The 24289-nt window shown below is 45.2% G+C and overlaps 1 protein-coding gene across 6 annotated transcripts in view; it reads right to left on the reverse strand.

Annotated features, from left to right (window-relative positions):
* CFAP74 (cilia and flagella associated protein 74) overlaps positions 1-24289 on the reverse strand; it is a 104880-nt gene that overhangs the window by 4300 nt on the left and 76291 nt on the right. For 5 of the 6 annotated variants that reach the window (XM_061601287.1, XM_061601283.1, XM_061601284.1 and 2 more), the window contains exons 30-39: positions 23490-23599; positions 22302-22357; positions 19611-19730; positions 18380-18535; positions 17772-17898; positions 15693-15847; positions 14183-14318; positions 12479-12606; positions 10980-11114; positions 9160-10165 (exon numbers count right to left, since the gene is read on the reverse strand). In XM_061601287.1, the coding sequence (XP_061457271.1) occupies positions 10067-10165; positions 10980-11114; positions 12479-12606; positions 14183-14318; positions 15693-15847; positions 17772-17898; positions 18380-18535; positions 19611-19730; positions 22302-22357; positions 23490-23599 (1222 nt within the window). In that variant the 3' untranslated portion in view covers positions 9160-10066. Of the gene's footprint in view, positions 1-9159; positions 10166-10979; positions 11115-12478; positions 12607-14182; positions 14319-15692; positions 15848-17771; positions 17899-18379; positions 18536-19610; positions 19731-22301; positions 22358-23489; positions 23600-24289 lie in introns of those variants that run through there. The other variant, XM_061601288.1, reaches the window with a different exon arrangement.

The following is a 24289-nucleotide window of genomic DNA, read 5'->3' on the forward strand; positions in this document are numbered from 1 at the left end:
ACACAGGTTCTGAGTAGAAATAATGAGAAAGATTCATTTACAGAACCATAGCCCAGAGATAAATGCTGGGAGGGGTGCCAAGTGAATGAGTAAACTGAAACCAAATTGTGTAGTATTCCTTAGCGGCAGGATAGGATGTAATCCTCAGAATGCAAAGCCTGTCTGCAGGGGATGAAGATCATCTTCCTCTGGTTGTAGATCCTGCCCTGAATGGCTAAATTTGGTGTTTTGCAACCAGTTTTCAGTTTGATCTGAGAGGCACGGAGTTGCTCTTGCAGGGCGGATCTGATGCAGGACTAGTAGGTGTGCTATCGGCTTATAGAACTGTATTTATTCTACAATGAAAGATATTGGCCTCCACTCTGCTTTGTCTGTATAAAAGCAAATATTACAAACACAGTCATGTGCCTCCTTATCTAAAGCAAACAAAACTTTGTGGCATTGTATCTGGCATGGCTTGGGGAAATTGGGAACGCGTGTGACATTATTACCTAAACCTCCATGTTTGTGAAATATTGAAGGAACTGTAAGAAGATCACTTACAAATTAATAAAGGAAACACACAATTTGTTGTTTTGAGGGATGCCTCTCCGTCATATGCATGAATGACACTGCTTGTGTGCTGTTGCACTATAAAAGCATGAGTGCTGTTGCGCTCTTATCCTGTTTGTGGGCTTCCCATAGGCATCTGGTTGGCCACTGCGGGAACAGAATGCTGGCCTATATAAGGCTTTGGTCTGATCTGGCTGCAACTCATCAGAATCAAAGTGGCTTCAACAACCCAAACCGGTGGGCTCGTAACATTTATTCCCAGCAATGAAAATCGAGCTGCCCTGATTAATCAAGTAAAACCTAAGCCGAATAATCTGTTGATGAAAGTGATTAAAAAGCTTGCAGCCCTATTTCAGAAATAGTGAGGACTGGGGATGGTTGCAGCTGTCAATTATTTTTTTCAGTTCCTCATCTTTCCAGTCTTCAGTTTGGACCACCGTATTTGGCCAATGATGGGAGGTGGAGTCCAACAACACATGGAGGACCTTAGTTTCTTCATACCTGAATTAAACCATGCTTGATACAAGATGATCTCAGTTTGCATAAAAGTGCTCTCTCATTGACAAGATGCAATCTGTCAGCGATCTGGTTCTGCCTCTAGCGCTTATTGGAACACACAGATCCTGTTGTGAGGCACAGAGCTGAAGGAACATGCACCAGTTCTTATATTAGCAAAATTTAAACGTTTAATTTTATGTGGCATATTAGGCATAAAGTCAAGAGAAGCTAGACTGGGGAGTTTTATCTGGTGGTTGGCGGAATTGTTTTCTTAAGAACAGAATGATCTGAACCTGCAGTTCCAGGACTAAGAAGAATGGAATGTAGGAAGTTACCTTCTGCTAAGACCATTGGCCCATCTACGTCAGTATTGTCTACACTGACTGGCAGCGACTCTGCAGGATTTCAGATAGGGATCTCTCCCATCCCTACCTGGAGATCCTGGGGATTGAACCAGGGACTTTCTGCATGCAAAGCAGATGCTCTAACCATTCAGTTATGGCCCCTCCCCACAGTGGGTGGATGGATGGATGGATGGATGGATGGATAAGTAGGGGAAGGGGGAGACATTTCGTTCAATGTGAACCTACCTAATTCATACTTCTCAAATCCAAACACACCCATCCTTTAAAATTTGCACTTCCCCAAATTTTGCAGTGCAGTTCTCCACACACCCATCCGAAAATGCAGATCAAAATGTGTATATTACGGGAAAGTGTGCATAAAATGCATGTTATTTGTGAAAATGACATACACAAATTCATTGTATTGGGGAACATTGTATGCAAAAAACATGCATATCAGGTGAAATGTGTGCTAAAATGCTGACGCTCAGGATAACTTTTTTTAAAAAAGTATTCTGAATTGATGATGTGGAAACGGTGAACTGAATTTAAAACTGCAAATATGAGAAGATAGAAATCAAAATGGGTAGATTCATCCATCTGATTGATGGATGGAGTGGTGTCCGGTGCTAGTCCTATTCAGAGCAGACCCATTGAATTTAACAGCTACGACTAACTTCAGTCCATTAATTTCAGTGGGTCTGCTCTGAATACGCCCATAGATAGATGGAACAGTGGCAATACTGTGGGTTACATCAAACTGACTTCTACTCAGAGCAGATTCACTGAAATGAACAGCCCTGCTTGAGGCTCACTGTTTATTTAGTTCTGTAGTTACACAACCATCCAAAATCATCATCCATGTTAAGGTTCCAGCTTGTATATCTGGATTAAACAAGGGGAGATACCATCAGGATCTGCAGGCAGCAAAGAGGCTGATGGAACAATGATCCCTCATCCTGTGCTGACCAAGCCCTCCAGGGTTTTTTCCGTTGTGATCTTGAGATAGAGGAGAGGCCAAGGGCTCTTAGAGAAACACACGACTCTCCCGCACACCGCTCAGCTGACTTGAATGGGTTTCAGCCTGATTGGACGCTGCTGACATCCAAGGATGCCATTTTTCATTCACCTGGAAGTCAGCTTACTATTTATTCAGGGTTTAATTTCTCTCCTGCCACCAGCCGTTCCTTTTCAGTCATTTTCAATAATTGCTCTTCTGATGCAACATATGGCAACCACTTTGGACAACGTCTTAAGCTCACCACGTTACGTTGGACAAGAAGGACTGCAACAAAAAGTTGCACCAGGGAGTGTTCCTGATTTATTTATTTAAAATATTTCTGTCCCACCCTTCTGCGCTATAATAGGGCACTCAGGGCTGCTTATAATAAAACCGCACACATACATAATAAAATTGTACACAATAAAAAACACAAAAACGTTAGGGTTTTCTGTTCATTGTTCCAGCCATGCCTTCTTCCAGAATATTCCATCCGGGGACCCTCCGGACATCCTTTTTATTCTGCATTCATGATGATTTGTGCTCACAATGGTATCTGTGCAGGTATGCACAATTCCGCTTTCAATATCGTCTGTGGACATACGGGGTAGTAACCAACTAAGTCCTACTCAGAGTGGACCCATTGAATGCAGTGGGCCCAAGGTAGCCCTGTCCATTCATTTCAATGGGTCTACTCTGAGTAGGATTAACACTGGAGCTGATCCACTGCTTCGCTTCCAATCAGTGCATGTCCTATAGCTTCCTACGAAAACCCTGTAACTTTTCCTACCACAAACTTTCTGGCTTATTTTTTGCCCAGCTTCCATTGTGCTAGACAGCAAGAGCGCCCTTCCAGATGGCAACAACAGTGGGGAAGCATTGCAGGACAACTCATAAAGCAGACTGGGGTGCGGACAGTCCAGTATAAATCCACCACTAATGCACCATTGTTGCATCAATGAGATGTTGCAAAATATGCTTGGGGAAAACCCCCCCACCAGTCTGGAGGAACCTTCAATCTCCCCCCCCGCAATTATGTTTTCCCCACCTCCACCGACACTTGGCATTTGTGGCACTAACCACACTCAGTCATGGGGGCCTTCAGAAGTTTTTTTCCAGGGGGTCAACGTGAAACACTGAAGGGGGGGAGGAGGTTAGTTTCTCATTCAAAAAAATCAGGAATTGTGCCTGTACATTTTGCCTTGTGTCCCAAGTTCTACAAATGCAAAAAATGTACTCTTTGTTAAAAAATGAATGCTGGGGATCTGGAGGTCATGGTTCATCTGGGTGTGTGTGACTGCACCCTTTGCCCCCCCCCCGGACACCTATGTTCTCAATCTGCTGTTATGGTTCCTCCCCACAGGATTTTAAAAAACTGATTCCAACCCTGAGGTTCCCTGCAGCATGCAGATATTTCTGTCTTGCGTGTGAGTGGCTCCATGATTGGAGAAGGAACTTTTTATATGAACCCGCTCTTGTCAATATAGACCAGGAGTGGGGGACCTATTGGCCCTCCAGATGTTGTTGAACTACAACTCCCACCATTCCTGGCCATTGGCCATGCTTGCTGGGGCTGCTGGGAGTTGTCGTTCAGCACCATCTGGAGGGCCACAGGCTTTCCAGCCCCCATATAGTCAATGGTGGCTGGTGCCCATTGGGGCTGGTGGGGGGGAAGGCAGGGAGCCCAACGGTAGGTGGAGCCAGAGCCAATGACAGGCGGAGCCAACTCATTCTAAGTTGGCTTCATCCTCCTCTCTGCTGAGACCTACAAGGGCAAATCTGAGACTTGGGAGGAGAAAGCTGACAGCCAGGGTTACCTCCTGGGCTGATTCTAAGTCAGAAGGCAGGCGGGTGGGGTGACTGTGTTTGGTAGAGCGGTGCCCTGTTCACCCTAACGGACCAGCCTCCACTGAAAATATAGTTTTAGTGTCTAACTCAATATGTAAAGAGAAAACTAAGAATCTTGGGCCAAGGTGTGGATTTTATACATTTATAGACTGTCTACATAAACTGTATTCATAATATGTTTTTAAAGATGTTTTGTTTCAATATATTTTATACATTTATAGACTGTCTTCATAAACTGTATTCATAATATGTTTTTAAAGATGTTTTGTTTCAATATATTTTAATGTCTGTTTTTATTATGTTTTATAGTGTTTTTCTTTGCCACCCTGGGCTCCTACTGACAGGAAGGGCGGGATAACAACAACAATAATAAACAATAAATAATACAGGAATACCCCGCATTAACGTACGCAATGGGTCCAGAGCGAGTACGTAAACCTAAAATGTACTTAAAGTGAAGCACTACCTTTTTTCACTTATCGATGCATATACTGCACTGCAATTGTCATATATGGGCATAACTGATGTAAATAACGCATTTATAACTAAAATAAACACAGTAAGCCTTATTTTAAGAAAAAGTTTGTAGTTGGAAACTGATTGGGCGGTGGCGTCATGCCGTTAAAGTGTCCGTCCTTGTGAAGCGAGCATAAGTAAACAGAGGAAAGGTGCTACTGTAAATATGTCCATATTCGCGAGTGTCCGTAAAGTGAATGTCCGTATACGGGGGAATTCCTGTATTAAACTGAATGTTTAGGTAGTCACCTGTCATGAAAAATTTCAATGAAAGATGATGGCTAACCACCTTATTCCACTTCATTACATACTGATGTAATCTACTTTTGGCACTCAATATTTATGCTATTTTAATGTACATTAATTCTAATATTTAAATCCTAAACGTATTTTAATTTTGGTAATATACCTATGAAATAAAGTGGTTTTTTTAAAAAAAGAAATGGATATAGTTTTACTCTTGACTGTAGCCCTTGTTTCCGATGGGTTGAATAATAATGAAAAAAAAGACTATGAACCCAAGAGTTTCTTAAGGGGTACCTTAAAGCTTCATGCCCCATGGGGATTGTCGATCCTCCCCCTTGACCAAAGCCTATCACAACCTGCTTTCATGGAGTGCGCAGAGTGGTGGGTTTGCTGTAGTTTGAGAAACCAGCCTAGATCAACCTTAAGGCTTCTTGGATCTTCTCTCTTAATCTTTTTTTCTTTTTTAACAACTTCTTTTATTATCTGTAAACAGGAGAGAGGACATTCCTTGTGCAAGAGCTAAGTGGTAGAGCAAGACCAAAAAAAAAAGTCAGGAAAAGGTCATTAGAACTATTAAGAGACTGAAACACTTTCCCTAAAGGAGAGAGGCTAAAGAATCGATTCCGTTTACATTTCAAGCTGAAGCTGTAAAACCCACACTTTCCGAAACAAGACGAGAACTGAGCCAATGATCCCCAGCTGGGTGCCCTCCAAGATATTGTTGGACTCCACCCCACATCAGCCCCAGCCAGCATGGCCACAAGCCAGGGCTGGGGACACAAAGAGACAGTGATTTCCATCCCAATCGGTATTTCGCGCAAACAGCACTGTTTCTGTTTCACAACAGTTTGATTTCTGCTAAAACTGACATCATTTGTAGAAGTGGGAGAGAACTCTGGCGCAGTTTGCACACCAGGCCAAATCTGCACAATCTTCAGAAACAATCTGAGAACCGAGACACAGCCATCCTTCGAAATTGGCACTTATCCAAATTTTGTGATGTTCTTCACCAACCAACCAACCAACCAACCAAAAATGCATATATTATCAATGCATATATTTGTTTACAAAAATGCATATATTAGGCAAAAGCGTGCATTAAAACCAATATATTATGAAACGGAAAAACCAAAATGCATTATATTAGGAGAGGCTGCTTGCAAAAATGTGTCCGCTAGTCAAAGTAGTGGACAGCACGATGAAAATGTCGACCCAGTGTGCGGCAGCTGTGAAAAAGGCAAATTCCATGCTAGGGATAATTAGGAAAGGAACTGAAAATAAAACAGCCAATATCATAATGCCGTTGTATAAATCTATGGTGTGGCTGCATTTGGAGTACTGTGTACAGTTCTGGTCGCCTCATCTCAAAAAGGATATTATAGAGTTGGAAAAGGTTCAGAAGAGGGCAACCAGAATGATCAAGGGGATGGAGCGACTCCCTTATGTGGAAAGGTTGCAGCATTTGGGGCTTTTTAGCTTAGAGAAAAGGAGGACATTAGAGGAGACATGATAGAAGTGTATAAAATTATGCATGGCATGGAGAAAGTGGATAGAGAAAAGTTTTTCTCCCTCTTTCATAACACTAGAACTCGTGGGCATTCAAAGAAGCTGAATGTTGGAAGATTCAGGACAGACAAAAGGAAGTACTTCTTTACTCAGCGCATAGTTAAACTATGGAATTTGCTCCCACAAGACGCAGTAATGGCCACCAGCTTGGATGGCTTTAAGAGAAGATTAGACAAATTCATGGAGGACAGGGCTATCAATGGCTACTAGCCATGATGGCTGTGCTCTGCCACCCTAGTCAGAGGCAGCATTCTTCTGAAAACCAGTTGGCGGAAGCCTCAGGAGGGGAGAGTGTTCTTGCACTCGGGTCCTGCTTGCGGGCTTCCCCCAGGCACCTGGTTGGCCACTGTGAGAACAGGCTGCTGGACTAGATGGGCCACTGGCCTGATCCAGCAGGCTCTTCTTATGTTCAAAGCTGCATGCAAAAATGTGCTTACTGGGAGAAATTTGCACTAAAATGCTGAAGAATTTTCATCAGGATCTGTTTGTTTTAAAAACAGAAAATTGCTGCAGAAATGCGGAGAAGTGAAACTGAGATTGGAAAAATGAAAAACTGGGAAGACCAAAATGACAGAACCTTCTATTCCTAGTTGTTTGTTTGGCCATGGCTAAAACTAACGCAATTTGCTATGTAATCAATTTCAATTGAAGGGAAATATCAAAAACAATGCAGAAAATGATGAAATTATGTACATTATGTTTGTGGGCCGGAAAAAAAAAACAAGAGTAAAGACCGCTGGCATTCACTTGCATGATTTCCATTCCTGACCTCGGATGAAGACGTGGAATTGTAGCAATTTCCACTCCCATTTCTGACAGAATTCTCCAGCGTGTGGAGACAGAGATGCTGGGAGTTTATAATCTCAAATAATTGGAGGACACCCCGGACGGGGAAGGCTGTAATCTGAGCAGTTGGGATGCTTATTAACACATACCATTAACTCATCTTTGACCGAGCCAATGATTAGAACGGATTCATTTCAAATCCAGTCAAGATGGGACTCTTGCAAAACAATCCTTGCCCAGTGCTTGAGAAGTGCAGCCTGCATTTGCCTGAAGCTCTGTGTGTGTGTGTGCATGTGCTGTTTATTCAAGTTTAGGGCAAACTGGCAAAACCCACTATTTCTCCTTAAATCTGTGTGTCCCAAATCCTTACTGGATGGCCTATCTCACGTTTCTGTTGACAACCATGGCACTCTAAAATGAGGGTGGGGAACCTGCGGCCCTCCCGAAGTTGCTAGATGACAACTCTCATGATTGTTGTCATCATTCGTTTGATTTATGACCCACCTTTTGCCCTAAGGTCCCAGGCCGTTTAAAAGACGACATTAAAGAGTTGAAAACAAGCCACAATCACCAGAAAAGGGAGGATCCTAAAAACTAAACATCGCCAGGGTAAAGAGGCGAGTCTTCAGCATTCAACGAAAACGGAATAGTGAAGGTGGAGAGGGAGTTCCACATCTTAGGGGGCTGCCACAGAGAAGGACCTCTCCTGGACCACCAGCATCCCAAGCTTCTGAGGGTGGTGGAACTACCAAGAGGACCCCCCTCTGCTGATCTCAACACTCAACAGGGTCTGCACGGAAGGAGAGGGTCATCCCATTGCCCGTGGTGGTTGGGGCCGATAGGAATTAAGAGTCCAACAACATCCAGAACGGCCTTTCTCAACTTTTGGGTCCCGAGATGTTGCTGGACTACAACTCCCATCAGCATGGCCAACAGTCAGGAATGATGAGAATTGTAGTCCAGCAACCTCTGGGGACCCAAAGGATGGGAAAGGCTGATCTAGAAAGACGATCCTTGCTCTAAAATATTATTTAAGTCGGCATCTACATACACACACACGCAGAGAGAGCCAATCAATCAAAGAGACTGAAGTGATTGACTCTGGACCAGCCTTGACACTGACGCAACCAGCATGCCGGGTCGACAAGCCTTTACATTACAAAATACTCCACGTAGCACACATTTAATGTAATAATGGGTTGTGGAACATGCATTTGCACGCAGAGGCCACATACTGGGCAGTACATGCTCCTACGGTATAATTATTGTCATTTATAGCGCCACCCGAGGTGTGCAATTATCACCCTGGAACAGACCTCATTGGCTCTGTGGCAGGGATGGAGCGTTCCGCCAGCTCATCAGACTGGGAAGATGAAATGGCTCGTTGCTGCCCTTCACTGTGATTGACATCTGTTTGGAAAAGGGCTGGGAAAAAACCTCCAGGCAACTGTACGTCTATGAAAGAAGAACCCGGTGTTGTTATTAACCAAGATGGGCTGGTGAATGGCTGGGGATGTGGGCCTCCAAACCCTCCACAAATGCCATCATCTCAAGCCAGCATGTTAACTGGTGCACAACTGGGGACGGTGCAAGCTCAGAGCTTGAGATCCCTCTTCTGGCACCAAGGGGAAATAAAAAGGTGTTTGCAGTATCAAACCCTGAGACTGGCAGGCAATATGCAGCCTCTGGATTGGCCTAACCCAATCGCTTTCCCGCTATTCCTCAGTTCGCAGGCTTGTTCTGCGGTGGAAGGAACAAAGTACGTCAGATGGCTTTAAAAAAATTGTTATTATGAATACATCTGGACTCAGCTGGATACAATGCGGGTCGCTTGAAAGCATCTCTGTATTCAGAGAATTTTATGCTATACCCTGTTGCAACATTGGCTCAAATTAAAGTTCACAGCGCGCTGGCTGGGTTCCTTAGAATATGCCAGGTTTGGGTTTCTAAACATTTGCCTGCAGGGTGTCAATTGCTACCTTGTAGCGGCTTATTTGCCACACACCCCCCCAATATTCCTTCTTGTTCTGGTGTCAGAAAATCACTTGGGAATGCCATTCCTGAATAATGCCAAGGGACAATGTTGTTTCCCCCCCTCAAACCATCTGTTTGGGGGCAGGAGATGTTTGATCCTTTCCCCATCTTGCTTTCCAGATCTATGTGGCCTCACTAGAAGTGCAATTAGTCCTTAATAATACTGGTACCTGTGACATGCCTGTATTATTCCAACTGTCAGGGTCATTTACAGCTTCAAAAGGGGGAGAGATTTAGATTCCCCCTGCTCCCATCGAAATTGGATTCCTCTGCAGCTTAAAAAAAGAGAGGAATCAGGTGATTCAGTCACAGCTGTACCAGATCACATGTTGTTTGGCCCTAAGGGTAGAGTTTAAAGGGACTTAAGACTGCCATGCACCTGAAAGCTGAGATTGGTGTAAGGCTCACTTACTCCTAAGTAATCTTCCTTGTTTCAGGAGAGTTAGTTTTGGAAGAAGGATGCTGAGGACCTCCACTTTAAGCAGCTCTAAGGAAACCGGATTGTGTAATTTCAGATTCCACAAAACATTTGTGAGTCCCCCCCCCCCCGAAAAATAATCTTCTTTTTTTCATTTAGTGTCTGTTATCTTTGACTTCAATTCTGGATGCTCTGGAAGATTCACGGGAACGACCTCACTCTCCCAAAGAGAGGGTGGAGTCTCAGCTTGGTCACAGTTCACTTGGCCACAATCCTGCCCATGAAGTAGACGCTGTACACTTCCTTAACATCACCTTTCACAGTCAGTATGGCTGATCCCGTCACCGGCTGATTGGGCTGCAGAGCCAAGATGGAGAAAAGTGTTTGGCAGGAGTTGCAGGGATAGGGAAGCTGTGACCCTCTAGATGCAGCTGAACTAAGACTGCTATCACTCATTTGCACTGGTCCTGACTGTGATCCCCCTTCTGAAGCTAGTATTTGCTTTTTTAGAGGAGGGCCAGAATCCCCTATTGGCACCAATGGGATCAGGATCTCAGGAGAGAAGAGTTAAATCCCCACACACATACCACCTGCTACAGTTTTGATAATTATCAGCCTCCCCCCACCGAAGATGCTATTTGCATTTTTTTAAAAACTTGCACATTAGATGCAAAGACACATGTCACTTGTAGTTGACCCTGTTTATAGGTTGCATCCAAATAAGTCCTACTCAGAGTAAACCCAATGAAATCAGTTGGCCTAAGTCAGTCATGTCTATTAACTTCAGTGGAGCTATTCTGAATAGAGCAAGAATTGGATTATAGCCCTATATTTTCAAGCAAGCATCTATATTATAAAACTACCATAGCTCTTCACATGGAGATGTGAAGCTCCTATATACTGAATTCGCCCATCAGCCCATCTAGGCCAGACACTGTCTGACCAGCAGCGGCTGTCAAGGGTGCCAAGCAGAGATGTCTGCAGCCCTGCTTTATGAGATCTGTTCAACTGTAGATGCCTTCCGTAGGCAAGCAAGGGCTCTGCAGACTCAGCTATACCTCTTTCTCCTTACACGGAAACAGACCCTATAAATGGCTGCCCCTTTCCTCCTGTGTGGGGAAATGCGATATGTTCATCAATAAACTGCACACTTCAAAAACCTGCAACCTACGTTTGATCCAGCAGGGGGCACCCAAGAAACACTGATGGATTTGGTTTGCCCGCGCTCAACAGTGCCTTTCACAGGGTCGATAGTGAATCCTTTTAGCTGCAGAAGTTGCATGTTCTCCCAGCTGTATTCAACATTCTGCGGAAATGAAAGGTTTGCAACACCCAAATCAGTTACTGCTGTGGAAATCTCCTTGCACAAAACATGCCTGGACGAAGAAGGTGACATCCTCCCAAGATCTGCTCGGCTCCCGTTTGTGAAGCAGACTCAAACTGTGCTTTTGGTTTTTTTAAATGGAAAGTAAGAGCATCTCAGTCTTCCTGAGCATCTCTTAGTGAGATGCACCTCAAACACTGATACATGCTGGTGTAAAAGTCATCCCCCTCTAGAGCACAGATCTCTAAGAATATTCTCAGGCCTGCGAATAATTCCCAGGATTCTTGGAGAAAGCCAAGACAGTTAAACTGGTATAGAATGACTACAAGTTTGCAGTTAAGATCTGGCTTTGCAGCAAGGATGGGGAACTCACAGCCCCCCCAGCCAGCAGGGCCAGTAGTCAGGGATGCTGGATGTTGGGAGTCCAACAACATCTGGAGGGCCACAGCTTTGCCATCCCAGTGTGGTGTAGTGGTTACAGCATCAGACTAGGACCTGGAAAACCAGGGTTCAAATCCCTGCTCAAACACTGGCTTCCCCCAGGCACCTGGTTGGCCACTGTGAGAACAGGATGCTGGACTAGATGGGCCACTGGCCTGATCCAGCAGGCTCTTCTTATGTTCTTATGTTTAACACAAAGCTCACTGGGTGACCCTGGGGCACCCTTGGCCTCTCAGCCTAACCTACCTCACAGGGTTGTTGCTGAGATTAAATGAGGATGGGGAGAACCATGTTTGTACACCACCTTGAGCTCTTTGGAGAAAAGGGGGGGTATAAATGCAATAAACAAAATAAAAATTAGAGGCTGCTACTAGAGTTGTAGAAAAAACTCAAATGGACCTGAGTAGGGATGTTAAGAAGCATAATGTTTTCCCTTCCGCCCTGTATCCGTTCCAATGCAGCACTGTTTCCATTCCGCTGCAGTATGTCTTCTGCCGAAACCTATGTTATGTGTCTTGTCGTCCACTGTTGCAAAATTGCATCATGTTTGCAATTAACATAAGTAATTATGTAAATCATGTTGTCATAATGGTTGTGGCCACTGTGTCTGACATTGTACCTCATCTGTAATATTTATTATTTTGTTTTGCCGTTCTCCGGCAGGCAAAACAAGCGAGGTTGGCCTTTGCCCCCAGGTGACACATCCCCGATTACAGATGAAAAAATGCAAAGACTTATAAAGGTCGGTTGTGATTGAGGGAGACGATTGTCTCTTTCCTCCAACAACTTTCCAAACAGCGTTAACACACGCAATGTGGCAGAAGTGTCCTGGAAAGCCACTGTGATCTGCTCCCCCCCTCCCCAGATGCTGATATTGGCAAATGCTTGCCCTAAGGCTACCACACCTTCTTTGAGGCAAACTGGGCAGTGCGTATCCCTCCGACTTTCAGCTCCCGTATGGCTGGGATAACAAAGGTCTCCGACTGAACACACTCCAGGTTCAGAAGAATGGAGTTGGTAGCCCTGTCGCTTTCTGCAGGGGGAAGTTGGTAAAAAAAAGACCGAAATCAGTATTAAATTGGCATTTGCACAGGGGCCATACAGTAGCTACTGTTACCGGTAGATACAGACACATCTGACAGTCCTCATGAAAATTCTTCATCATTTTAGTGCAAATTTCTCCTAATTAACACATTTTTCTATGCGATTTCCCCAAAAAGCTCACTTTTGCACACCAATTTCCCCTAATATAATGCTTTTTTGTATGTTATCTCACAAATAAATGCATACTTTGCTGTAGCATAGGCATTTTTGTACCTATTACTAGGCTGGAGAACTGCGCCACACAATTCAGAGAATGAGGATGACCCCAGGAGAAAGGATCCAAGCTAGCTCTTAAAACAGGGGTGGGGGACCTCCAGCCCTGTCCTAGAAGGATCTCATTTAAGTCTTCCTGAAGCTGGAGATCCACCAAGCTGGGATAGCTCTTAAGTTTGCACTTCTGATGAGTGTGAACATGTAGGGTTTGTGTGCTTTTGATAGCAGGCACATTTTCCAGTAACAAAGGATGGGGGAGAAATCGCAGTTATCCTTTGAAATTTGCACTTCCCTTGTAAAATGTGAATGATAAGGCAACATATATACAACAGTCGTTAAGTTGCATCTTTTGGGTGGTTTTTCAGACTTTGTATTGCAACAGTACTCTAAGACAAATAAGCATTATTATGCCAGTATTGCAGATGATATGGGGAGTAATGAAGGCTGGGAGACAGTAACTTGTCTGTGATCATCTAGTGCAGCCTTTCCCAACCTTCGTGTTCCCAGGTGTATTTATTTATTGCATTTATTTATACCCCACCTTTCTTTCCATGATAGAAGCCCAAGGTGGCTTACATATGGTTCCCAAGCGGTCTCCCATCCAGGCACTGACCAGACCTGACCCTGCTTAGCTTCAGTACGGTGCTGGCCTCATGTGCCTTCAGACCATAGCCCGGGACTGGACTGGGAGCCTGCTGGACTACAACTCCCATCAGCCCCAGCCAGTATGGCCAATGGTCAGGAATTATGGGAACTGTAGTCCAGCAACATCTGGGACCTAAGGACTGGGCAAGGCTGATCTAGTGTGCAGCCACTATATAACACAATGGTGATGTTTGCTAATACCGTAAGTCAGACTTTGTGGCTTAGTATGGCATTGCATGAACAAGCAAGGCGCACATGCACACCCCGGGTGCACCCACTTTGCTCCTCCCCTGGCACGAGGGGGATGAACAAACCAGGAAGACTTGGCTCCCTGTTACATCCAAACCAGTGATGGTGTTTTGTTGCTCCATAACAAGGCACAATCACTAGCCAACTTGAAGCCATGGTTTGTTGTTAGCTTGCTGACTGTGGCCGGTTAGGAAGCAACAAACCATGATCCCTGGTTCGGCCTCAATGGGAAGCCAGGGAATGAGGGAAGTGGGAGTTATTGGGCAGCATGGAAAAAAATATGTATTCACAAACTAATGCAGAAATGTGGGGAACTGAACTTAAGACTAGAGAAGCAAGAAACTGAAATTGACGGCTTTGTCCAATGCTACAGAAACTACAGATTGAGGCTCTGCTACCTGATTTGGCCGCTTCTTCAGCCACAGATGTCGTTATGGCCAATGACTCGATGGGCACATCCAGTGGGTCGCCTCCTTCCACAAACATCATGTGGTTCCTCGCTGCCCCTTTCAGCTGGATCACACGGATGACTTCCTGAGGAGGAGATCATTGCAGCTTAACATTTTTGTCACTTTATCACAACCACCCTTGAAAGTTTAGGCAGCAATCCAATGCGAACCTCCCCGCCAAGGTGGCGAAACTCAACAGATGGGAGTTCAGAAACTTTGCAGAAATCCAACTGGGGGAGAGTTTTAGTGGATTTGCCAACGGAATAGTTTCTCTCATTGCTTTTCCAGAGTGTGTTCCACCCTTTGGCCTGGCACACACTAGATGGCGCTCCTCCTTCATTGCTGATTTTCTTATGGGTCACCTTAAAGGCAGACATCAGTCATGGTGCCAGTCTCTTCTGTTTGGATTGTGCCACTTCTGCTGGACAGAATACCATGTTTATGAGAGCCTTAAGCACACTGGAACCTACTTTATACTGTATCAGACAATTTGTCCACCTACATCAGTATTGTCCACTCTGACTGGCAGCATCTCTCCAAGGTTTCAGGCTGAGAGTCTTCCCCATTGCCTGCTACCTGACCCCCTTTTTAACTGGAGATGCCAGGAATTGAATTGGGGGCCTTCTGTGTGCAAAACGAGTGCTCTACCATTGACCTGTTGGCTCTCCCCAAAGGCGTTCCTGAGTTTGCATGTTTAGGAAGGGCAACGGGGACTCTGACTTTGCAGTCCCAGCAACCCCAGCCCACCCCAAATCTCTGCGGCTTGCCAACCCCAGGGGCTAGTGCCTGATCCACAGAGCGCCTAGTCTGAGGCCGACAGCTCCTGCACTTGGGAAATGAAGTCTGAAGGCTTCCAAGGATGGCTGCGTTTCGGTTTTATTATTTCAGAAAGTGAGCATTGCATAGGTTCACCTTTAAATGCAAGCTGAATCAAATTTCTCACCCATCCCTAGTTTTCAGGACAAGGTTAAAGGAGACGAGAGACAAGTCATATCGTATACATGTCTGGAGAGGAATGAAGAGCAGCAATCTGTCCAGATTGCCATCTGGAGTTCAGCTGTAGTAGGACAAGCTCTGCTAGACTGGAGGGGAGAGGGTAGGATTCAGTTTGCATTTAACGGCAAACTTCCCTACTTCACACTTTCCAAAATAATAAAAACGAAACGCAGCCATCCTTTGAAGTTTGCACTTCTCTGAGTTTTGCAGCGCAATTCTCCGGCAGAGTAATGCACACAAAAAGTGTGCATTAAAATGCACATAGTACCGAACACATCGTACAAAAATGCATGACATTTGGGGGAACTTGTGTTGCAACATTGTGTATATTAGGCAAAACTGCACATAAATATTGCATATGACAAAAAATGTGCACTAGACATCTGATGAACTTTAATAAGGATTTTTTAAAAAGCAAACTATATATTGACCGATTCTGCCACCCCTACCTAGCAAGCCTCACCTTGCCGAAGATCACCACCTGGATGCAGTCAGAATAAAATAGGCTCTCGTGATCAGGGCTGAAGGTGACGGTGAATTCCTGACACTTCCCGAAACAGATGGTCCCTTCCACAGGGGAGACGCTGAACACACTCAAGCCACTGTAGTTTTGTGTACCTGGGAAAGGATTGAGACACCAACTTGAAGGGTTGCGTTTCCTTGCCTGACATTTTAAGCCCTCTTTGTCCTAACAGCAGAGCTGAAAGGTCTGACAGCAAAGTAGGAAAATCTGGATAATAAAACGCATTAACCTGGAGTGAGCTGCCAAGCATGTAAAAAGCGATAAAATGAGAATAGCACACACAAGGCCTAGTGAACTAAGCTACCATGGATTGGCGCAATACAGTCATTCTGCAATTCAAAACAAATTTTAGATGCAAGGGTTGTCACCTAACTGAGGAAGTCCACTTTAGTTTATTAAAGCTGCATCAATGTGCATGTGAGAAAAGATGCTTTCAGATGATGGAGCAGGCATTATTTTAGAAGAGGGACCCCCGCGCTTTCTTACACAGCTAGGAATGCCTCTTAAGGTGGTGCTTGCCATCTGATTTTTTAAGCATCAGCTGCTAGGTTGATCAGAGCCATTTTAACATTGCAGCCTACATATTGAAAACAAAATTTTCCACTCCCTTAACTGTCATCCAGCAACAGCCATTCCATCAGGTTGTAGCAGAGGAAGAAAGTGGGAGGAACTGCAGTTCTAACCTGAAAGGTGCTTCTGTGTGGTGTTGAAAGGATGTCATGTGGGCTAAAGTCGCCCTCTGGTGCCCAAAGACAGGAAACACAGGTCTTTGTCCACCACTCACTCCCCCTCCTTCTCTTGATCAGTCTGGTTCATGATTCACAAGCCTGAGGAGGAGTAGACACTTGGAGAGTACACACACACACAGGTTTGCTTCAGGCAAAAGACAGGAAGCAGACTGATCAAGACGGGGAGTGAGCAGGGGACAAAGACTTGTGATTCCTGTCTTTCGGCACTAGAGGATGACCTTAACCCTACACGCCATCTGTTCACCACCACAGGAGACGCGGGGTCAGCCTGTCGGCCACACTACAACACCAGGAACTTCTGGCTTCTCCTTTCCTAGAACTGTTTTCCTTTCAGCTGGGTTCTGTAACTAAGAACTAGAGCCTGAGTTTGCCTTTTTCCTCTTCCCTCCCAAACCCTTTTTTCTTTTGTGTTGGGTCTTCTAGACTGTAAGGCCAAGGGCAGGAGCTGACTTGTTATTTATTGTTGTGAGCTGCTCTGGGAGCCTTTTTGGCTGAACAGCAGGGTAAAATGCCTTAAGTAAAAAAAAATAAGTAAACAAATTGTGCAAACTCCAAATATTAGACAAAGATTCTGTTCTGTTTCAGCGAAACACTTTAATTGGGAGAACAGCAAGTTCTCTGTGGTCTCATAGATCACAGTGGCCTCCAGGAAAAAATGATACAAACTAACTTGCAACTAGAATATAGGGAGGCAGCAGTTTCCATCCTGTCCTGTGTCTGCTACAATCAGCGTCGTTTCCGTTTGGCTGCAGTTCGGCTTTCATGAAAACCTGCACTATTTGTCGCAACAGCCACTATGACCGAAACAAGAATTTATTTTTTAAAAATATTTCTATCCTGCCCTTCTACCCTACAATAGGGCACTCGTTATTATATATGAAATTATAGGAAATTCCTTTCCATGCATTTCAGTTGAGAGGAAACCATCAAAAACGACACAGAAAAAATTATGTACCAAATGTTCACAGGCTGACAAAAAAATGACGGCAAAATGATTCTAGCATAATCAGGCAAATATAGCTTGCGCTCGCTTGCATAATTTCTGTTCCTGGCCTCCCATGAACGTGTGAATTGCAGCAATTTCCGCTCCTGTTTCCAACAGAATCTTCTTGCAACGTGTGGTAGGAATGATAAATAGCAACTGTGCCTAAGAACCACTCACTCATAACACAGAGATTCTGATCAACACAGGATCCTCTCAGGGAGGTCCACAATTCTCTCCATCGCCACAGTTCATTCATATTCCAAAAGATTAAGAGCAATTATTTACCAACTAAGTCTGTTATCTCTGGAGATGCAAGGAAAGGGGGAAGTTTCTGGTGCTCTCTGTCTCTATTTGGCGAGAGAGATTCGAGGAAGATCGAGTATTTCAGGGGTAGAGTCGAAGTGTTCTCTATCTGCAAGAGACCAGTCAACCAACAGCAGATTCAAAAGCTGTGTCCCTTTAAACTGGCTGCTTTAACCTTTTTCCATGGTTGTTTCTGTTCCACTAAGCAGGGCAGATTTATAGGAACAAGTAATCTCAGAATAATTAGTTACAATCATCATCATTATCTTTATACCATTTTCAGGTGTTCAAAATGCTTCGTGTATGTGATCTGGTTGTAATCCTTACAACAGTCATGTAGGGAAGCGATGGGGAACTCATGGCCCACCGCATGTTGCTAGACTCCAACTCCCATCAGCCCCAGACAGCTTGGTCTGGGAGTTGTAGTCCAGCAACATCTGGAGGTGCACAAAACTTTAAGAATACTGCTTGGATTTGCTCGTGTGATTTCCATTCCTGCCCTTGGACGATCATGCAAATTGAAGCAATTTCTGCTCCCGTTTCCAATGGGATTCTCTGACATCCCTATTCATGGCGTGGTTGCGATTTACCTTGAAGGTGGAAGTGGCTGTTTCCTTGGCGACAATGTATCCCATGTTGAACACATCTCCTTCCACTGAACAAGCGATGGAGGGGACAACTCCCTGCCCCGTCAGGGTAAGTGTTAGGGTTGCTTTCCCACTTCGGATTTCCAGCGTTTCAAAGAACTGTAGGACAAAACGTTCTTAGACAGGAAGAACAGCATTGTTCAGACCGCGTGAGGATTATCAGGGGCTCAAAAAAGGCTGAAAGTCATCTTCCTGATGTTTAGGGGCTATTCAGCGAGATGGATAAAGATATGATCTGGAATAAGGCACCTCTCTATGTTCTTTTTGTGAAAGCATGTTTAAAACAGGGCCAGCCCTATCATTGGGCATCATAAAAAGGCAACAAATTAAGGGTTGTATCCTACTCAGAGTGGACACATTGAAGTTAATGAGCATGACTGACTTAGGTCCATTAATGTTAGTCAGTCTGCTCTGAGTGGGATTTAGGCCATTCCTATGCACTTACCACGTATGATGGCCTGTCTGTGTCCGTGTTAACATGCCAGCTATATGTAAGCCAGGCTGAGATTCTGCTGGCATACTAATACCGCATGTATTATGGACCAGCGCATGCGGCAAGTATATTTAAATGTGATTCGGGTGGGTGGGCAACATGGGACTCTTGCACAATGGATGGATGAAACTCTGCCATGCATATGAACTGGGATTTACAATAAAACAGGGGCAAAGGAGAAATATCCAGTATGCTAGGGGTGCAGAACCCCATTTCAGCTCGAGGGCCACATTCCCTTGCAGACAACCTTCCAGGGACCACATTCCAGGGATGGGAGGGGGCAAAAGCAAAAGTGGGCGGAGCAACAAGTGTGACTCTTACATTTGTACATAGGCTGCCCTTCAGCCACGCAAAAGTGAGAGGGTTCTACGTCCACACTCACCTTTCCATCCTCTGTCCAGCCAAGCAAGAGGACTCATCACAGTCCAAGGACACACACATCCCAGCTATCATAGTCCCAGGGCACCTCCCAAAAGCTCTTGAGAAGGGTATGTGGTAGGGCCAGTGAATGGTGCAATCTGGAGAGGGGGAGGGGCCTGTGGAGAGTCCCGAGGACCAGACAGAGAGACCTGGAGGGCCGCATTTGGTCCCCAGGCCTGAGGTCCTCAATTGCAGCAGGATGCTGTCCTTGGAGGAAGGCTGTGACGCCGACGAAATGAACGTCCTTGTGTAGAGACTCACCGGTTTGCTCTCCTCTGGACAGAACGAGATGACGAGTTCACGAGATTCTCCTTCCCCAAGTGTGCTGATGGGATTTGCCAACATGAAGGGTCCAAAGGGGTTCAGGAAGGAATACCCTAGCTGAAAATGCAAGCTCAAGGAAACACACGTTTAATGGTAACCAAAGCAACCACCTCCCAAAAAAATGAGGAGAGGAGATGGCCGTGGCAATCTGTTACCTAGAGACCATTAAAGAAATTAGCAAGCAACAGGCTATAAATGGGAGCTTCCTTTCATAGCGCTGTACCCAAGGCTAATCCTGCACAGAGAAGACCTATTGAAATCAATGGACAGGGCTCGCTTAGTCCCATTGATTTCAATGCTTTGAGTAGGCCTTACTTGGACACAATTCATGCATTTCAGTCCGTAGGTTGGCCTGTGGCTGGGGCTTTCCTTAGGGATGAATTCAGAGAATCATAGAAAAGTAGAGTTGGAAGGGGCTTAATAAGGCCATCGAGTCCAACCCCCTGCTCGGTGCAGGAATCCAAATTAACTAAACATCCCTGGGCTGTCATGTATTCCCTAACAGCATGCAAGGGTGTTGCTGGATACTTAAAAAGACTCTGGGCACAGGCCCATGATGTACATTTGCATAACATTTGGATATGCTAATCTAGATCTACAGATGCAGATGGCGCGTGGTTGGGGTTCCACCAACACTCTGCTTTGTAGTATGTTGAACAGCAAAATAATGTTCTTATGTTCATCATGTTCTTAAAGGCCTGATGATTGGTTTGTGGTAACACAGAGGCGGGGCTTTTTCACTGGTGGCACCAGTGTTGTGGAACACCCTCCCTCCTGAAATATGAGAGGCCCCCATTGGTACTGGCATTCTGCCGGCTCTTAAAGACACAACAGTTTAGGCAAGTATTCCCCTGTTCTTGTATTCCCTGATCAAATTGTTTTAATTATTCTTTTAACTGTTTCAATGGTTATGCTTTTAATGGGCTTGCTTCATTGCATATTTCAATTACGGATATTTTTAATGCTTTGATGACATTGTTTTATGGTGCGTTTTAATTATGTATGGATTTTATAATTTGCTTTATTCTTGTAAACTGCTTAGAAGCCACTTTGGCATGTAAACGGTATATAAATTTACTAATACTAATACTAATATTTTAAAAGGGGGGAAGGAGAAGGAGATTGTGGCCCCAGCACAAAAGACACAGAGCTGGCTGGGGGTCCCCTGGGCCACTACATGGTGGCCAGCTGACATACAGGTTTGAGCAAAGTGCCTTCTCTATTTCATTTCATTTGCAAATTTATAAACCACTTTGCAACAGGAAGTTACCAAACAACAAAAAATATCTTATTTTATATCTCCCCCCCAAGCAGGCTTCCCCGCGATTGCTCCTGGCAGTAAGAGGCACCAGGACCAGGGTGATCTGTGGAGGTGATTCCAAGCTCCCCGCTGTCGGGACGCGGAATTGGGGTCCCGTGGATTTAGAGTCAGAAGATGAGGGGGAGGGGAGCCCCGTCAGACTTGAGCGAAGGAGAAGGAGAGGAATGTCCAGAGATAGGGTTGCCCAGCAACGGAGATCCTGGGAGCGCCAGAGTCTCGGAGCCAACCTTGAAAGTTCACACGCCTCCCCCTCCGCCCGGACCTCCCCTTACGCCCATACCGGAGTCGGAATCTTCAGAAGGGGAGGGGCCGGCGCTTCCCCCCTCACCGCGTACTCGACGACGAGTGAAGAGACAAGAAAGGGGGAGGGGGAGACAGGTGGCCCCTGAGGGTGGATTGAGGCGGAGTGAAAGGCTTCGCGCCCGTTTGGGTCCTACTTAAGAGTTGGGCGGGAAAGTGCACTTCGCTCTGTCAACTATCTTTCCATGTCGCAGGATCTGTAAGTCAGTGGCGCTTTATGAGAAGGCGCAGCGTTTGTGTGGATGTCACTCTAATAAAAACTGAATTGCTTTCACCCACTGGTCTGGTTCCTCAGTCTCATCCTGGACCTGACACCCGCCATTTTAATTTACCCACAATGCCCCAAGGCAGGAGCTCTTTTCAGGCATTATGCCTGAAAAAGAAATATCTATCTGGGTAGAGGTGCACATGCCCCCCCCCGCTCACCTCCTGACCCTCCCATTGTTGAGTGTGGATGGTCTGAAGGAGCTTCTACTTCCATATGACTGGGAACCCAGATTCAGCAGGGTTTCAGATTTCCCAGAGATTTCTACTCACATTGAAGCAAACACGGATAAACAGCCCCTTTCAAACCTTGCCCGCTCAACACAGGAAGGTCAGGAACTAAGACGTGGCCCTATAGGATACGTTCTCTATTTCAGCAGTTTCCGTCTGTGTAATCCCTTGGAGCTCTGGGGCTGTCTAGCAATTTTCACCACGTGAATTAAATGACAATTCCCAGGATCCTCTGCGAGCAATCCTGACAATTCAATTGGCATCAAACCTATATACATTTGCAGCACAGATTATGTCCGTTAACATACCACGGTGATTCTAACCTGAGATTTTGAAAACAGAATCGCATGTGGGTATCCTAATGTTTTGATTCTGGGATATTTCATCCCAAACAGAAGATGGTGACTTTGGGAACACTCATTTAGAATCCAGCTGATGTAACCACAAAGATGCCTTTTACCCAAGAAAAATCTTGGGGGAACAGAGAAGGAATGATGCAAATGAAAGGATACAATCAGAGGTTCTTGGGATATGTTCTGTATCTTGACTTCTTTCTTAATTTTGTGCCCTGGTAGATAGGAGAATTTCACGTTTAGCAAGGTGAACCACCCAGAGAACATATGTTACTGCACAGCCATATAAGTATAATACATAAAGCACTCAGGTAATGAAGCCAGTGTACGTCTATTTCAATTTTTTTTTTAAAAAAAAATTGGCTTTGTTGTACTGGTGTGACAGCGTGCTTTCATTCACTTTAATTGTGCAAACTTAAAAGTTCCGGGATGCGCTTGGATCTGTCCTGCAAAGGACAGCCATTCTGAAGACATCCTGCATGTCTGCCTGTCCCAGCAATCCCAGGTGTCATCTGAAACCTCCATAACACTTAGGGTAGGAATGGGAAGTCTGTGACCCTCCAGATGTTGCTGGACTCCAGTTCCCATCAGCCAACGGTGAGAAATAATGGGAGTTGGAGCCCAATGACATCTGGAGGGCCGCAGGCTGCCCACCTTAACCTTTATTGGAATTTGGTGTACATAGCAGCAGAGTGCAAAAAGGAAAAGAAAGTAAGACTGGTGGCTGAAAGAATAATGAAATGTAAGGTCATTACTATGCAGCCATTATGGAGTCACGGGGCTAGCACACTCTCTAACTAACAAGATGAATGAGGAAGGAAGTAAAGCCTGAGAAAAACAATCTGCATGTCGACAATTGGTTACTCTTAAAGACGGAACCAGCAAGGGAAGAATAGGTTGCCTATCGCCATCCTTCCCCGCCCAGTTCAGGCTGGTTGTTACATGGATTGGTGCTTTACTCCCAAGAACATGGAGGATAAGTCTATCAATGGTAACCAGCCATGACGGCTATGTTCCACCTCCAGCATCAGGGGAAGTAAGCCTCGGAATACCAGTTGCTGGGAATCACAAGTGGGCAAAGTGCTGTGGCACTCAGGTTCTGCTTGCGAACTTCCCATGGGCATCTGGTCAGCCCCTGCGAGAACAGGATGTTGGACTAGATGGGCTTTTTGCCTGATCCAGCAGACAGGTTCTGCTGGTGTTCATCCCTGACCCAATAGAGCCAATCACGTCTGCGACATCCTCCTGCGCTCCAACGGAAGACTCTGACTGGATGCAAACACAAATTTCCCTGCTGTAACATCAGTGGGGCGTGTGGAAGCTGACCAAAAGTTTTAAGTTCCATACCGACTGCAACATCCCCGAAGGTGAAGAGAGTTTTCCCGTTATTTGACATCACCACTACAGCGGGAGCGACAGCGGGACAGTGCAGCTCTAGGTACAAGGTATAGTGAGGGCTGCAGACGCAAAAAAGAAAGAGAAGGAAAACGGTGATCGCTCTTGGGACACAAAAGACCTAGTGCTTGCTTCCAGGTCTCAAGTGTGTGCAAAGTTGGCTTGAAAGCGGTGGGCACTTGGAGGCACGGCCAAGTTTTTGAGGGCAGGGATGAGGGAGAATTTTGTTTGCATGTAAAGATGAATCTACCTAATTGGCACTTTCTGAAACAATATGCAAACCCAAACATTGGCCATGCTGGCTAGGGGTTGATAGGAGCTGTAGTTCAGCAACTTCTGGAGGGCCAAAGGTTCCCCACACTTGATTTAGCATCACGTAAACTACCTTGGCTCTCAGTAATCCTTACAAATTTTGTTGTTGTTATGCGCCTTCAAGTCAATTATGACTTATGGTGACCCTATGAATCAGTGACCTCCAAGAGCATCTGTCGTGAACCACCCTGTTCAGATCTTGTAAGTTCAGGTCTGTGGCTTCCTTGATGGGATCAATCCATCTCTTGTTTGGCCTTCCTCTTTTTCTACTCCCTGCTGTTTTTCCCACCCTTATTGTCTTTTCTAGTGAATCATGACTTCTCATGATGTGTCCAAAGTATGATAACCTCAGTTTCATCATTTTAGCTTCCAGTGACAGTTCTGGTTTAATTTGTTCTAACACCCAATTATTGGTCTTTTTCACGGTCCATGGTATGTCC

Source organism: Rhineura floridana, chromosome 18 (assembly GCF_030035675.1).
Source record: "Rhineura floridana isolate rRhiFlo1 chromosome 18, rRhiFlo1.hap2, whole genome shotgun sequence".
Classification (NCBI taxonomy): Eukaryota; Metazoa; Chordata; class Lepidosauria; order Squamata; family Rhineuridae; genus Rhineura; species Rhineura floridana.